The sequence below is a fragment of the Emydura macquarii genome, unplaced genomic scaffold (genome assembly GCF_026122565.2).
Source record: "Emydura macquarii macquarii isolate MOO-44397 ecotype Brisbane River unplaced genomic scaffold, CSIRO-AGI_Emac_v2 contig_2897, whole genome shotgun sequence".
Taxonomy (NCBI): Eukaryota; Metazoa; Chordata; order Testudines; family Chelidae; genus Emydura; species Emydura macquarii.
This window is the reverse complement of record NW_027133034.1, coordinates 3943049-3957182: the sequence shown is the minus strand read 5'-3', so window position 1 is coordinate 3957182 and position 14134 is coordinate 3943049. Positions and strand designations below refer to the sequence as shown.

The 14134-nt window shown below is 41.9% G+C and overlaps 1 protein-coding gene across 1 annotated transcript in view; it reads right to left on the bottom strand.

Moving 5' to 3' along the window:
• TMC1 (transmembrane channel like 1) overlaps positions 1–10069 on the bottom strand; it is a 71070-nt gene extending 61001 nt beyond the window's left edge. The window contains exons 1-3 of the mRNA XM_067568565.1: positions 9988–10069; positions 4268–4324; positions 2345–2720 (exon numbers count right to left, since the gene is read on the bottom strand). Coding sequence (XP_067424666.1) covers positions 2345–2720; positions 4268–4324; positions 9988–10069 — 515 coding nt within the window. The remainder of the gene's footprint in view (positions 1–2344; positions 2721–4267; positions 4325–9987) is intronic.
• Positions 10070–14134: the final 4065 nt, after the last annotated feature.

The following is a 14134-nucleotide window of genomic DNA, read 5'->3' as shown; positions in this document are numbered from 1 at the left end:
CCAGCTCTAGCTTTGGCAACAAATGCTATGTGGGAAGAATATAAAAACAGCACTTGAGATGACTGAGTCAGAAAAAAAGAAAAACAGGATCCTACAATTATCAGAAGGTTGGCTAGTAAAGAATCAAATGCTACATATTAGAGACAGCTGAACGTTAAAGAAGTTGAACACATCATCCATAAAATTTCAGCATGCACATGTCATTAAAAAATCACACTGCTGGAAATAAACCTCTCCAGAAAGAAAGATCCTTGCGGAAAGCCAATCAGACATATTTATTATTTATTTGGTGTTGAGATGAGCAAGTGGAAGAACTATATGAAGACCTAGGCCAATCTACTGAAAATCAAAAGTAAGATGTTTTGTGGATAACATCATGAGGATCTTGAATGCTAATCCTTAAAAAAAAAAGAGCAGAAAGACTGGCAAGAAATTGAATATTATTCTATTTATGATAAAGGGGCTACATCTTTTGTCCTTTTCCAGCTGAGGCAGCACAAAGCAGCCAGAAACCTTTCTTACCAAGGCAACTGAGGAGGATTCGCTTTGACACAGGGGAATGTCTGTGTTGTTAAAAGTGTTGTAGCTAGTTCCAAGAAGAGTGTGAGAGTGGGGGTCAGGGAGCTTGGGTGTATGAAAAATAAATCTTGTTACTGTGGAACCTGAAAGGAAGGGATGCTGTACAGAATGAAAGAGAGATTGCAAATGAGGCAGAATAAAATATATATTACAACTTCTACTAGTCTGATCTACTAAAGCTGGTTTAAAAAAAATATTTCCTCAAAAACAAACATTGATTTCTTGTAATCAAATTCAAAATGAAGCAAAACAAATATTTTCATCTCTTCCATTTGGAATTATTTTCATCAGAAAAATAAAAAACGTAATTGAAATCAAATTGTTTTGTGAAAAATTTTGGTTTCAGTTAATTTTTTTTTTAATTAATTTGGGCCAAAAAAATCTGACAGTTTTCCTTTAACTCAAGTATAGGGACTTTTGGAGCCCAGAGAGCTGTGTTCTGTCTTTATTTACAATCAATTTAAATGCTGCTTATGTGAAATTAGTGGGACAACTCATAACGTGCTACTCAGTGCAGGAGTATCACAATCTGGCCCTATAATAATGAACAGGTTTAGATGGAAGGCTTTCAGAGCTTTCAAAAAGACCTTGACAAGGTTCTTCACGGAAGGCTGTTAAGGAAACTAAGTAATGTTAGGATGAGTGGTAGAGTTCTGTCATGGACAGAATATGGACATAGACAGACGAATGTGGACAGAAGGCAGGGAAAACAAATTATTGTACAACATTACAAAAAGTTAGCAGTGTATGCTCCAAGGTTCCTCATTATGCTTTTCTTTTTTTGTTTATTTTTTTCATTCCTAACATCTTATTTTCTCTCAGCATGCTTATCCACTCTGCCTGAGAAGCCAGAAGCAGTGCATCAGTTTTAAACCAGTAGGTAGTCTTTCTTGGGATGAATCCACATGGACGTACTAAAGAGCTCATACCTTCTGCCCTCTCCTCCTCCCCCAAGGTTTGCAAATGCTCTATCTGAATTAATGCCAGACTGATCATCAGCACATCATTCTTTGTTCATATGTTATTTGTGCTTGCCTATAAAAATAAATCCTTTAAACTCCTTCTGTTGTTGTATGAAATTGTCTAAACAATAAGCGACTTAAAAAACTTTCCTTGACTCATTTCAACTTTCTTACAATTACTTTCTAAAATCTTTAAGATGTCAATTTGTGACATACCTCGTAAGCTAGAATATCAGATGAAAGGACAGCCCCCCTACTCTGGTTGTCCTTATTTACAATAGCTTGTTCTCTCAAATAAGTTTGTTAGTTGCCCCATTCACTGTCTAAGAAGACAATGTTGTCGAGGTATCTCCAGGAATAGATAGCTATATTTAGTTATTCCTCAAACATTATCATTGCTATCCCCATGAGCAATGTTCTAGTCTGTATAATGTTTCTAATTATTTAACCTAAATGAATATATCCTCCTGTAATGAAATTTATAATCCAGTCCAAAACATTCTGTTTTCATTCAATTTTACATTTTTTCCATCGGTCATTTTTATTAACAGAATTATGTAATGTTTATAATAGAAGATGATAACAATAAGTGGAAGAATATCTATTGGCACAATGGGAGCTGAGGGAACTAAGCTCTTGAAAATGTGGCCTCGATTGTGAGTCCTGAGTCCCTGAAACTCTGACCTTGATCAATTCTGAAAAGTTGGCTCTGATAGTTAAGGGAGTCATGTTGGGTGTGGGTACTTCATAACTATAACCATAAGTACAGATACGTTTCAGATGATGATAATAATATTAATTACCTTGAACCGTTCTTGTTTTTATCCTTCTTTTTCTTGTTGTCCTTCTCCTTTTTCCCTTTCTCGTCAGGTTTTTTTCCCTGTTTGGTCTCATTTTTGCCTCTTCCTTTTCTGCCCCCTTTATTGTCTTCGCCTCTATCCTCTTTGGGCTCCTGCTGCTTGGATATCTGATTTGCTCTGTTCTTCTTGTTTTTGCAGGATTCATCATCAGAATCACTGTCTTCATTCCCAGCCTGTTTCCTCTGTGCTCTCCTGTTTCTCTGTCTGCGTTGCCCAGCTGTCCTTGTCTCTTCTTCCTCCTCCGAATCCTTCCTGACTCTCCCTCTGGCATTTCCTTTTCTGGTTTTGGGTGCTACTTTTTTCTCTTTTTCAGATTCTTCTTCATCTTCACAATCATGACGGAGGAAAAAAAACAGCAGTTCATCTCCACACACACATACACACACAAAAGGAATTTCTGTTATCAATATGGTATTCTGCAGCTGCACATGACATAACAAAATGATAAAAATTTTAGAAAACCTGACCTATGAGGAAAAGTTACAAAAACTGGGCATGCTTAGTCTTGAGAAAAGAAAACTAAGTGGGGATGTGATGAAGTGTATAAACCTCAGACTGTTGAAGTAAGAGTTAAGGAGCAGTTCTGGGCCCAGAAAGACCTGCCCAGCCACCTCTGCTGGGAGTTTAGCTCAGTCTGAGGGGACAAAGCAGGGGAACAGTTATGTGTTGCAGGCTCATGCTGAGAAGCCACCGAGGCCCCGTGCGGCTGGACCCAGGGCTCAGCGCCAAGCCACTACAGGCCAATCAATCATGGAGATCGATAATGACAAGTCGTGACTGTGAGAGAAAGACCCTTTGGAGCACAGACAGAGAGAATTCCAGAAGGGACCCAGAGGCAAACCAGTGACACCAACAGAGGAACAGAAGCTGGTATAGGAAGTGGCCCACGGAGCAAGTATAGGGTCACCTGCCCTGTAGGCCACACATTTTTGAATAACTGCTTCATTGGGCCCTGGGTTGGAACCCAATGGAGCAGGGAGATCCTGATAGAGGGAAAATTAGAGCATCAAGGCTATCCCCAGCCATTGACTCTCACAACTGGACAAAGTGGGCATTGACTCTTGCCACAGGGCAACGTAACCCAGAGCATCACCACCAGATGGTGCTGCCGGAACCCGATCTGAACTCCCCTGACATGGGAACTGATAAGTCTTCAAATATGTTAAGGGCTGTTATAAAGAGGACATTGACCAATTTTCTCCATGTTCAGTGAAGGTAGGCCAAGAAGTAATCTGCTTAATCTGCAACAAGGGAGATTTAGGTTAGATATTAGGAAAAACTTTCTAACTATAAGTATAGGTAAACTCTGGAATAGCCTTTCAAGGGAGATTTTAAAGTCTCCATCATTGAGGTTTTTAAGAAGAGGTAGACAAACACCCATCAGGGAAGATTTAGGTATATTTGGTCCTGCCTTAGCACTGGGAGTGGACTAGATAGCCTTTCAAAGACCTACATTTCTATGATTACAGCTCACCGCACTCCTATACCCCTGACAGTTTAAAATACCGAGCTCATTACATTATCATCCTAGCTGGTACACTGCCCTGCTGCCTTCCAAACACTGGAGATATTTTCCAAAGATATTAGTTTAAATATAAAATTCAGAGTGAAGTACAATCAAAACATGGTTACAATAATTCATAAACTATGGGATCAGGATGTCTCAAAAGAATGGTAATAGGCTATAGACTTCTTCATTTCAGATGATTAGCTTAAATCCACCCTATGTCTTTATTAGAACCAGTCATTTTGTTAAGCGGAGACCTACCCAACTGGATTAAGCCTCCGCATCTCGTGTCATGCACTGCAAGAAGAAAATATCTGAATGTAGGCTAGAAATGGTCTATCACTGATTACCTGTTTTGCTGTCCTCTTCTTCACTCTCAGCTGCACTGTCTTCTTCATTGTCAACATCAATGCCCACTATGAAAGAAAAGCATATCATGCTGTACATGGCAAGTTGAATAGTCATTAAAGACTTTTTTTAAAGATGTGCTTAGAAATGACTTGACTGTGTCATATTTTGAGCTCTTAATTACATAAACCCAACATACTGGAACATTAAGAGGTTTTAAAAAATACTTTTTAGTCACGACAGCCAGGGATGTATGAACAACACAGTTGCATATGGCACCCCTTAACCCCTTTCTGCAGCCAGAGCACTGGAGCGGAGAATGGAGGTAATAAAGTGAGTTTTTCTTTCTCAAATGGGAAGAAGATGGAGGGTGTGAGAGAGGTAGGAGTCTCATGGAGAGATAAGCTAACCAGCAGCAACCTCCTGGTTGAGAAAAAGCAGAAAGAAAATGGAAAAAGGATTGGCTATGTAGGCATTTTCAAACTTGCTTTAAAAATATGCAAAACTAGCAGTGACTAGAGCTCTGGAATCTTCTAAGCCATAGTTTCTCAACCTGTCGTACGCGTACCTCTGGGGGTACACGAGACACAGGCAGGGGGTATAGGGCAAAAAACCCAGTGAAAGGAGGCAGGTGGCAGCCGCTTGCTTCTGGGGGAGACGGCAGCAGCTACCGGCTTCCCACCCAGTCCCACCTCCTATTTGGGAGGTAAACAGCAGCTGCCCCAGTCCTGGGAAGCTGGGTGGCAGCCGCTGGCTTCTTGGGATGCCAGGCAGCAACTGCCTGCGTCCCGCCTGGTCTCAGCTCCCAGGTAGGAGCCCAGCAGCCTCCTGCGCCTTGCAAGCTGGGCTCACAGCTGGGTGGCTGCCACCTGTGCCCAGGCTCTGAGCCGAGAGACAGCCTCCCACACCCTGGCTTGAAGATGGGCAGCAGCTGCCTGCCACTTGACCAAATCCCCGGGTCCCAGCCTGCACGGAAGCCTCCTCCACCCCAGCTCGGAGCAGCTGCCTGCAACTTACCCAGGTGGCAGCTCCCCTCCCTGGCTCAAAGCCCGGTGCCCAGAAAGCCAGGCAGAGAGCCCAGTGACTTGCCCAGTCCTGGAGCCAGGCTCTGACCACAGGCCAACTTGTCAATTTCATGGCTCTAGTTGTGCAGTGAAATTGACAACTCTGAAGCCCCAGATCTTACCAGTATAAAAATCTTAAGTGGGGCCCACACAGTGTGATTTGCCCCAGGCCCGCACCCCCTAGGGACGGCCATGGGGAGCGCTGCTATCCACTCTGGTGGGCCACTAGAGCCTCCTCAAACCTCACAAGTTCCCACCTGTGTGAGAACACCAGGTGACACCACCATCAGGCCATAGTGATTGGCTGGCATTGACCTTTGCTTCTATATGGAGGAATAGGAGAAGGGGAGAAACAGCAGGGGGTTTTGTGATCTGCCACAGCCACACAGCACTGCAAAACTCAGAACTCTCCTGCTTTATGAGAAATACAGTCATCCAGCACTAAAGGGGGAAAAGATTGTATTTCTCAGAGTGGAAAATTGAGTGTTGGGGTACTTATTAAAATTTTCAGAAGTTAGGGGGTACTTGCTACTTAAAAGGTTGAGAAATACCATTCTAAGCTCATCTGCAAGCTTTCACAAAGAGCCATTTCCTGGTAAGACTGAGTGGAGGGGGAATGAGACCTAGGAGAAGCAGCATAGCTGATGGGTAAAGGGTACCATCAGAGGGGAGGGGAGTTTCTCTCGGAGGTTCAGATTCAGAATTCAAAACTCTAAGCAAAGTGGCAAGAACTGATTTTGCTCTTTCTTGGACAGGCAATTGCCGTACCACATAGCCCCCAAGAGACAAGACAGGGAGTGGAGACTCCAGGGAGAGGATCCCATATACTAGCCACCTTCTACTCCCAGGACAACAATACTAAGGTTGGGGTGGGTTCTCTGATCCTGAGTGGAGGGACATGGCGGGGGTGTTACTGTCTGAGGGAGTCCATTAATGCAGTGAGGGAGAAAGCAGATGGTTGGCTTAAGGAGAGAGGGGTGCTTATGGTCAGTGGTTGCAATGAATAGAGTTTGGTTGAGTTGTTCTATTTACTGAGACATGACTGAAGGGTATGGTTCTATGGTTCTGCAAATGTTATCAAGCCTGTTACCTAAATGTTTATGGAACTGGGTTTATTATTTCTGGAGAGATCTAAAACACAAACCTATCTTCATTTTATGGAAGTTGTTGTTCTAGGGATATTATTCACACTGCTAGAATAGTGATTACTGATTAATACAGCAGGATATTTCTGGTACCTGCTACCCACAAGTACCCAGGAGTATATCCCAAATAATCTACTGGGGCACATTGAACCAGCAGTGGTGATGGAGAACCCTGTGTATTTAATTTCAATGAAGGCCAGCTATAGAAAAGAACTATTTGGTGACCTGTTACAGTGTTGGCCAACTGGTGTCAGACAGTGATGTTCCCTCAGAAAGATTTCTACTGGTGTAAGAGGAGTAGGTTGCAGCCAACCCCCTGAAAAGTTCTCAAAGTATCTCTGACTGGGCCTGGAAGTCCAGATGCATGACAGAAAGGGATTGGGGTGAGCAGGTGGAATATATAAGTAGATATGTGGTGGGAAATGATTAAGGAGGAAATTATTAAATATTGTCCATTAATATAACTATGCAGCAGTTATTCCATTACCATATAGTTTTCAGACATGTGCTACTTAGCTTCCTACCTGTAAACTCAGGACAGTAAGCCTAGAGTGAGCCATACAACTTGATTTTTCTTAAACAACCTTTCAGCCAACAGGAGACTAAAATTATCATTATTATTCTTCCTTGTGCGCTTTTCTTTATAGTAGCTTTTCCCCCCAGTTTCTGTCATGGACTCATATTAAGCAGCTCATGACCTCTTAAACTATGATGTAGAAGTTAATTTATCCAGTGAAAACCGTAATCAAACAATCAAGCATTGTTGGTTAGCTTTACCGAGATAGGAGATTATAAATAAAAAAAAATGGTAAAATATGTAAAGCTGTAAACAAGAAACAACCAAGAGTCTTTTTTCTGTCCATGCATTAACATGCAAAGGGTTATTATCCAGAATTTGACAGGCATATTAAAATAGGGACATATGCACAGAATTTAAATTTCCTCCACAAAGCCTCTTTGTAATAGTACTTTCTGTCATTTCCACAACATCTGCATAATAATTTTTTAAGATTATGCAAAAATGTAATCATGCAATATCATCAGTGGGATGTGAAAATAAGTGCTCTTTTGTTCAGCCTGGACATATGCCTTCTGTTGCTGGCAGTAATTGGATCTACATTTGACAAAGATCATTACATCGCTATTGAGAGCCTGCAATGACGAAGACAGACACTGCTAAAAAGATACGTTGCATGCAACAATAGTGCATATCTTTTATTTGCAACTAATTCCTTTGCTGAGCTCCTCCAGCCAAAAAGAAATTCCCAAGGAAGCATTATAATAATATAGGATTGGCCTAATTGCAGATTCCAATGAGTGCACTCAATAAGCAAACAGCTGGGGGTTTAGAATAAATTCTGAAATGTGTGTTGGAACTAAAAGTATATCATGCAGAAATTAACATTATATCTGGTACAAATAAAAACAATGCACTATGCAGCGTAGAGACTTAAATGCAATAGAAAGTAATTGATTGAATTTAATTAAATATAGTGGCATAAGGTAATAAATGTACTAAACTAAATCCAACATATCAGGCAAGATAATATGTTGTACTAAATAATAGGTTCTACTCATCATCCTGACTGGTGAGGGGAAGGAGGAGGGAGGTCTATGTCTTCCAAATAATAGAAAGTCAACATGTTTACATGCTTGATTATCTATGTGGCCAGCAGTAAAAGTGCTAAATAGCAGAGATGATAAACAACAAACCAAGTAAAAAGCTTAAAGCCAAGTGGAAGGGAGTATTACTGTGAAAAGGAGATGAGAAAGCACTGGATTGGCCTGGAAGTGCAAAGAGAGGATTAGAGAGGATTCCACAACTACAATAATAGTGAGTTCATAGTGCAGACCCTGTTTTTGGCAAAAACTGACAATTGACAGCATTAGATTGAAAGGTGGTTGCTGCCTCCATGACCCCATTTTTCTGCAAAAACGGACCTTGCAAACCTGCCAAATTCAGTTATCCTTATGATACCCTATAAAGAAATAAATTGCCTGCATCGCAGAAAACATTGTGGCAACAGTTAAGTGGCAAATTATCACAGGTTTCTTTTATATTTGCTGGAATTGCACATTATTGTGCTTCAGTCCACAAACACTCTGGTCTTCTTTGCACTAGATAAGAATATAAGAATGGCCATACTGAGCCAGACCAATGGTCCACCTAACCCAATATCCTTCTGACAGTCTTCTGACGGTGACCAGTGCCAGATGCTTCTGAGGGAATTAACAGAACAAGGCAATTATTAAGTGATCCATCCCTAATCATCCAGTCCTAGCTTCTGGAACTCAGAGGATTAGGGACACATGGAGTTGTGTCCCTGACCACCTTGCCCTTCACAACATCCCCTGGCAATGAGTTCCAGAGGTGTACTTGGACTTTCAGAAGCTTTTGACAAGTTCCCTCACCAAAGGCTGTTAAGCAAAGTATGCAGTCATGGGATAAGAGGGAAGAATTTCTACATAGTGAAACATTCTTGGAGTTGAAGGACATCAGAGTTTTTTTGTTAATACCCCAGAATTCCCAGGCGTAGTCAGTATCCCTACCAAAATGAACAGGAAAATAGGCCACATCCTGGACCAGAAATGACAGTACTTGACACAGCTTCCACTGTATAATTGCATTGGTGCTGAGGGTTGAAAAGCATTAAAGGCAGAATTCAGGAACAGATAAGAGCTCTTGAGATTTCAGTTAATGTGCACTGGGTCTATAATGCCCCTTAGCACTGTGTCCCAAGCTCAGCTGTAGGATAACCTACGGCAGCAGGCAGGTGTAGAAGAACAATCTTGCCTTCTTTCAATCCATGAATGTTGCCTGAGTGGAGCACCATTCTGGATGAGGCCTCTGTGTATTTTATGTTGGGATGAAAGCTGGATGGGATGAGAGTGGCTGATAAATTTTCAGATGAAGATGGATGCCTGTTACTATCTCTTTGAAGAAACCATCCCACTACTACATTGATGGTATTGGTATTGTTAGTTTCTGGATGTCTTCTCTCAAGCACAAACAAATAAAAAAAGTCAATAAGGTACGATGACATCATATAGAACACAGTTTGTCTATTATTATTAAGCATAATTATTATAGAAGCACCTTGAAGCCTCAGACAGGCCAGATACCCATTGTCTCAATCACTGTAATACATAGTAAATCACAATCTCTGCCCCAAAGAGCTTACAGTCTGAAAACAGTTATGTCAAAGTCTCCTCGTCTTGTGGCAGTACATCTCCATTTCAGTCATCCTCCTTTGTCAGCTGGCCCTAGAACTCCAGGACACTCTCTTCCTGATTCTTGGCAATTTTCATCAGCCCCTTCCTCACCACACCCCTCCCACCCCCACAAGCACCAACAATCTAGAATAATTGCCTGCATGGAGACAAACTCTACATAAAAGGGCCCAAGATGGAGTGCCAGTGAATCAGGCAGCCCTTTTATTGTGCTGGTTCTGCAGCAGCTTGATCTCGTCCCAGCACTGTTCAGCCCTACACCCAATTCGCCAAACTTCTGTGACATCTTACTGGAGACCTGCTGATTGTGGACCATGCAAGTTAGCACCACCTGGAACACCTCATCATTGCATATCCTGTCCATAGCTGTCATATTGTCCTCAGGCCAGTTTTCAGCTCCATGAGAAATTTTCCCAGAGCAGGCATGGTAGGAAGCAAAAACGAGAGTTCATCTATCTTCCAGAAATTGATGCTAGAAAAGCAAAATCTCCAACTTGCCACCCAACTTACATAGCTGATGCTTGCAAAATGCCTGAGCAGCAATTGTATGCATGTTGTGTAGTTGTTACCAACTTAAGCAATTATACTACATTGCCTTTACACCACATAGATGAGGCCTAAAGGGATCTACCTAATGAATGTGCAGCTGGTGAAACTTGTTAGATCTGTTTTGGGAAACCACTTTTTTGACTAAACTGTTTTTACAGAAATGTTAGGCAGATACAAACAAATATATGCTAAAGTATAAACAAGACAGGAATAAGCAGCAGGGGAAATTAATTTCACAAGGATAAAAACCCTGATCCATGCAAATGTCACTAGTAATTAAAAAAAAGAGGAAGTGGGGGGAGGGCAATACAGGATATATGGTATCAAAAGTTCTAGTGTGTTCTGGACGTTAAATTTCTTATCTTTATTGATTACCTAAAAAGCTCATAGTGTAGGCTGATACAAAGTTATTTATCAGGGTGGTGCTTTTGGATTGTAACTCAGTATGTTGCTGAGCAGAGAGTATTAACATCTGCAGTTCAATGATAATTGAAAGTATCCGGAGAAGAGGTGCAGTCAAAGAGCACCAGACTCTGGGACATAAGAATTTCATGCTAATCAATGTCAGCCATTGCTACCGGTGCCAATTTATAAAATGCTTATAAGACTTCTGTCCTGGAATGATGGACAATGCAGACTGAAGCAAAGTCACATGATCCACACTCTAACTCCCTGTGGCAGAATGCAAACCAGAAAGAACAGGTATGATGTATGTGTAATACAAGGTACAGGGTGTAGGCTTGGCAAATTGCACTTGTTAGATGAGTGCCAAAAAAATGTCTGCTCCACAGGAGCATGCACACATTACAATATCTGTTCAGGTTCACTTGAAAATATGATTTATGATAAACCTAAGTTTAGACTGTATAAGAAAGCCAGAAATCAGAAGTGTTTCCCGTGGCTTCCTCGCAAACATTGCACGTAGCTCTGCACTTCACTGGCAGTAGAAAAGCTGGGTCATGAAAGTGACCATGAAACTATCGAATATTATACACATTAAGGAAATGGATCCCTTGTCAGCTGCTACTGTCTTGAAGACCACGTGAAGAAATACAAATAACTTTAAGATATTTGCTGTATTAATAATTGGCTTTTTGGTTTTGTTTGTTGTTTTGTGACATATCTAAAAAAACAACATTATTGGTAGGTTGGACATTTGAGAGATAGAAGCAATAAATTATGAGAAATGTACTTACCATTATTACTAGAAAGCTACTTCAGATCGTTAACGCTATAATATTTTTCCAAGAGGAAAAGAAAGGCTAAGCAGTCTACAATTCAATGCTCCCATTGTTCATGGCAAACCCTGTCTTATTGAATTATTAGAGGAGCATTCCATCTATATACAAATTACATTTCATGGTGACACTAAATCTTAATGTTGTCTAGCGCTAAACTTAAATGCACTTCTATATGAGACAGCCTACAGAAATGGCAAAGAAGCATTCCTCAGACAATTTACTATTACCCTACTATCAAAACTGAAGGCTTCATGATACACTGGTTTGTTGAAGTGGTTATTTATAATGTTTGGTGCAAGACCACAAACATCAATATGTGGGATGCTTTTTGCTGTATAATTGTCACTTCTTTCCAGCTTTTTCAAGCAGGCCTACATGTGATCAGACTTGTGAACAGCTTAGTAAATCAGGGCAGAGCTATGAAGCAACATCTAGAATGACTCAGTGTTAATGAGAAGGTTTGAAGGGGACGTCACACATCTTGGGGTATATCTTCACTGCAGAATTAACTTGTGTGACCAGCACTAGGATCTGAGCAGCCAGGTTAGTCTAGCCCAGTATGCACAGCCACACTGCAAAGCTCTGCCTGAGTTACTGGTGCTGCACCCACCTGGATGTGTTGCTTGGACTTCTGGAGGCATATCCTGTGGTTCTTTGTGCAGCGGTAAGATGTGTCACTCTGATTTTTTCCCAGTGAATTGTGGGAGAACTTGTCTGTTCTTCTGAATGCATGGAAGGAGTTGTGGGAAGGCACCAAAGGACTATCACTGCTCAAGTGATTTAGGCTGCATCCTCAATACAAAGTGCTCACATTACTAATGAAAGAGTTGTTCAGGTTATAGCCCATAGCCCCAATCAGGTGAGTTATCCTGGATTGAAAACACTGCCAAACTTAGGTGAGAGGATTTTTGTGTGGATGGGATGCGGGGTTAGGGCAACACCCAAAGAAGAGCCTGAGTTAATGCTGCAATTAAGACCTGCACTTACATGGCAATAGACTGCTCAGAGGGAAACCTGCGAATTTTCCTCAGAACTAACCCATAAAATATGGTCCAGTTGTGTAATGTTCCTGGCAACTGTTAACCAGTTGCCTGCAGTCCGCTCTGGAGGAGGCTGCATTTCAGTAATATGCAAAGTGATTTGTATGTAGTTTGGAAAAGCCTGTCAGATTCTTCAGGATACTGACATCATAGAATCATAGAATGATAGTGTTGGAAGGGACCTCAGTAGGTCATCTAGTCCAACCCCCTGCTCAGAGCAGGACTAACCTCAGTTAAATAATCCCAGCCAGGGTTTTGTCAAGCCGCAGCTTAAAAACCTCTATAGATGGAGATTCCACCACCTCCCTAGGTAACCCATTCCAGTGAATAATACGATGCTTTAATATGTAATCATTAGAACAATATACTGGACAGACGGATAGACAGACATGCACGCAATTACCTGGTGTCACAGGGCTGGCCCTTTCAGGGAGTCAAATACCCAGCTACCTGTGGCAGGCTCTGCTGAAGGGAATGAGCCAACCCAGCTCCACCTGGGGGTAGTTAGCTGCCTCTGTAACTGGAAGGCAGTTAAGTAAGTGAGAAGCCTAAGAAAAGGTTTAGGACAGCTCAGCTGGAAAAAGCTTCTGAGGAGAAAGGAAGCTCTAGGGGCGGGGAGCTTCTAGGGACCTTGAATGAGATGACAGCCCTCCAGGCGGGGAAGGCCTAAGAGAGACCTTGAACAAGCAGGGGAAGTCTGCAGAGCTCTCTAGGCAGTGGAGAAACCTGAGGCTGTACAGCACAAGAAGCTGCTGCTGGAACCCAGAGAATTTTGCTTTGGGATTTTTAAGTTGTATCTGGGTTCTGAGGTAAAAGCCTTTTAAACCCTGGTATAAGTGTTCCTTTAAAAGGCTTTATTACAGGGAGCTGTACTGCTGTAAAGTAGAGCTTTTGGCTTCTCCTGGCCAGGCTGTTTAGTGACCTTGTTGTTACCTCATTAAGGAGGTGGTAAGTTTCTAGTGAGGCAGGCCACAACAAAGTTATGCTCCTCCATGGGGGAGCGGTCAGGGGGTGACCGTGCCCTTTCCACATCTGGGCCTGGTAAGCAGAACTGGTAATGTAGCTGGGTCTCTTTCACTGGATACTAGTGAAATTTTCTCTCAATGTCAAAGAGATACAGTCCTCCATGCCACAGAAGAGTTACATCTAGTTGCTTCAAAAAAATCTGAAATTCCCTTCACATTCTTCTCCCACCCTTAAATAATAGACTAATGACCAAAATAAATAGTTCCAGACATCCTAAATTCCTCACCAACCTCCCATCCACTTACAAGTCTCCCTGCAACCCAAGCCCGGGGAAACAAATGGGCCTTGCAGATGACCCGAAGACCCTGGCAGATCCAAGGGGTCAAGGTATGCTGAGCTCAAGTATCCCTCTCCTAGGATGCCAGCATCCCCATCTCAATTAACTAAGGGACTGTCAGTGGAAGCATCCCATCTCCCATAGTATAGCATGTGGGAAGAGAGTAAGTCCTTCAAGTAGCCAAGATCCAATCTACAGAAATGAAGAGATTATTTCTTGATATTTTAGCAAACAACTCACCTCTACTTAATTATAGATCTATTCTGCAAATTTAATGCACATTGAGAAGTTCCAGTTTTCCTTAG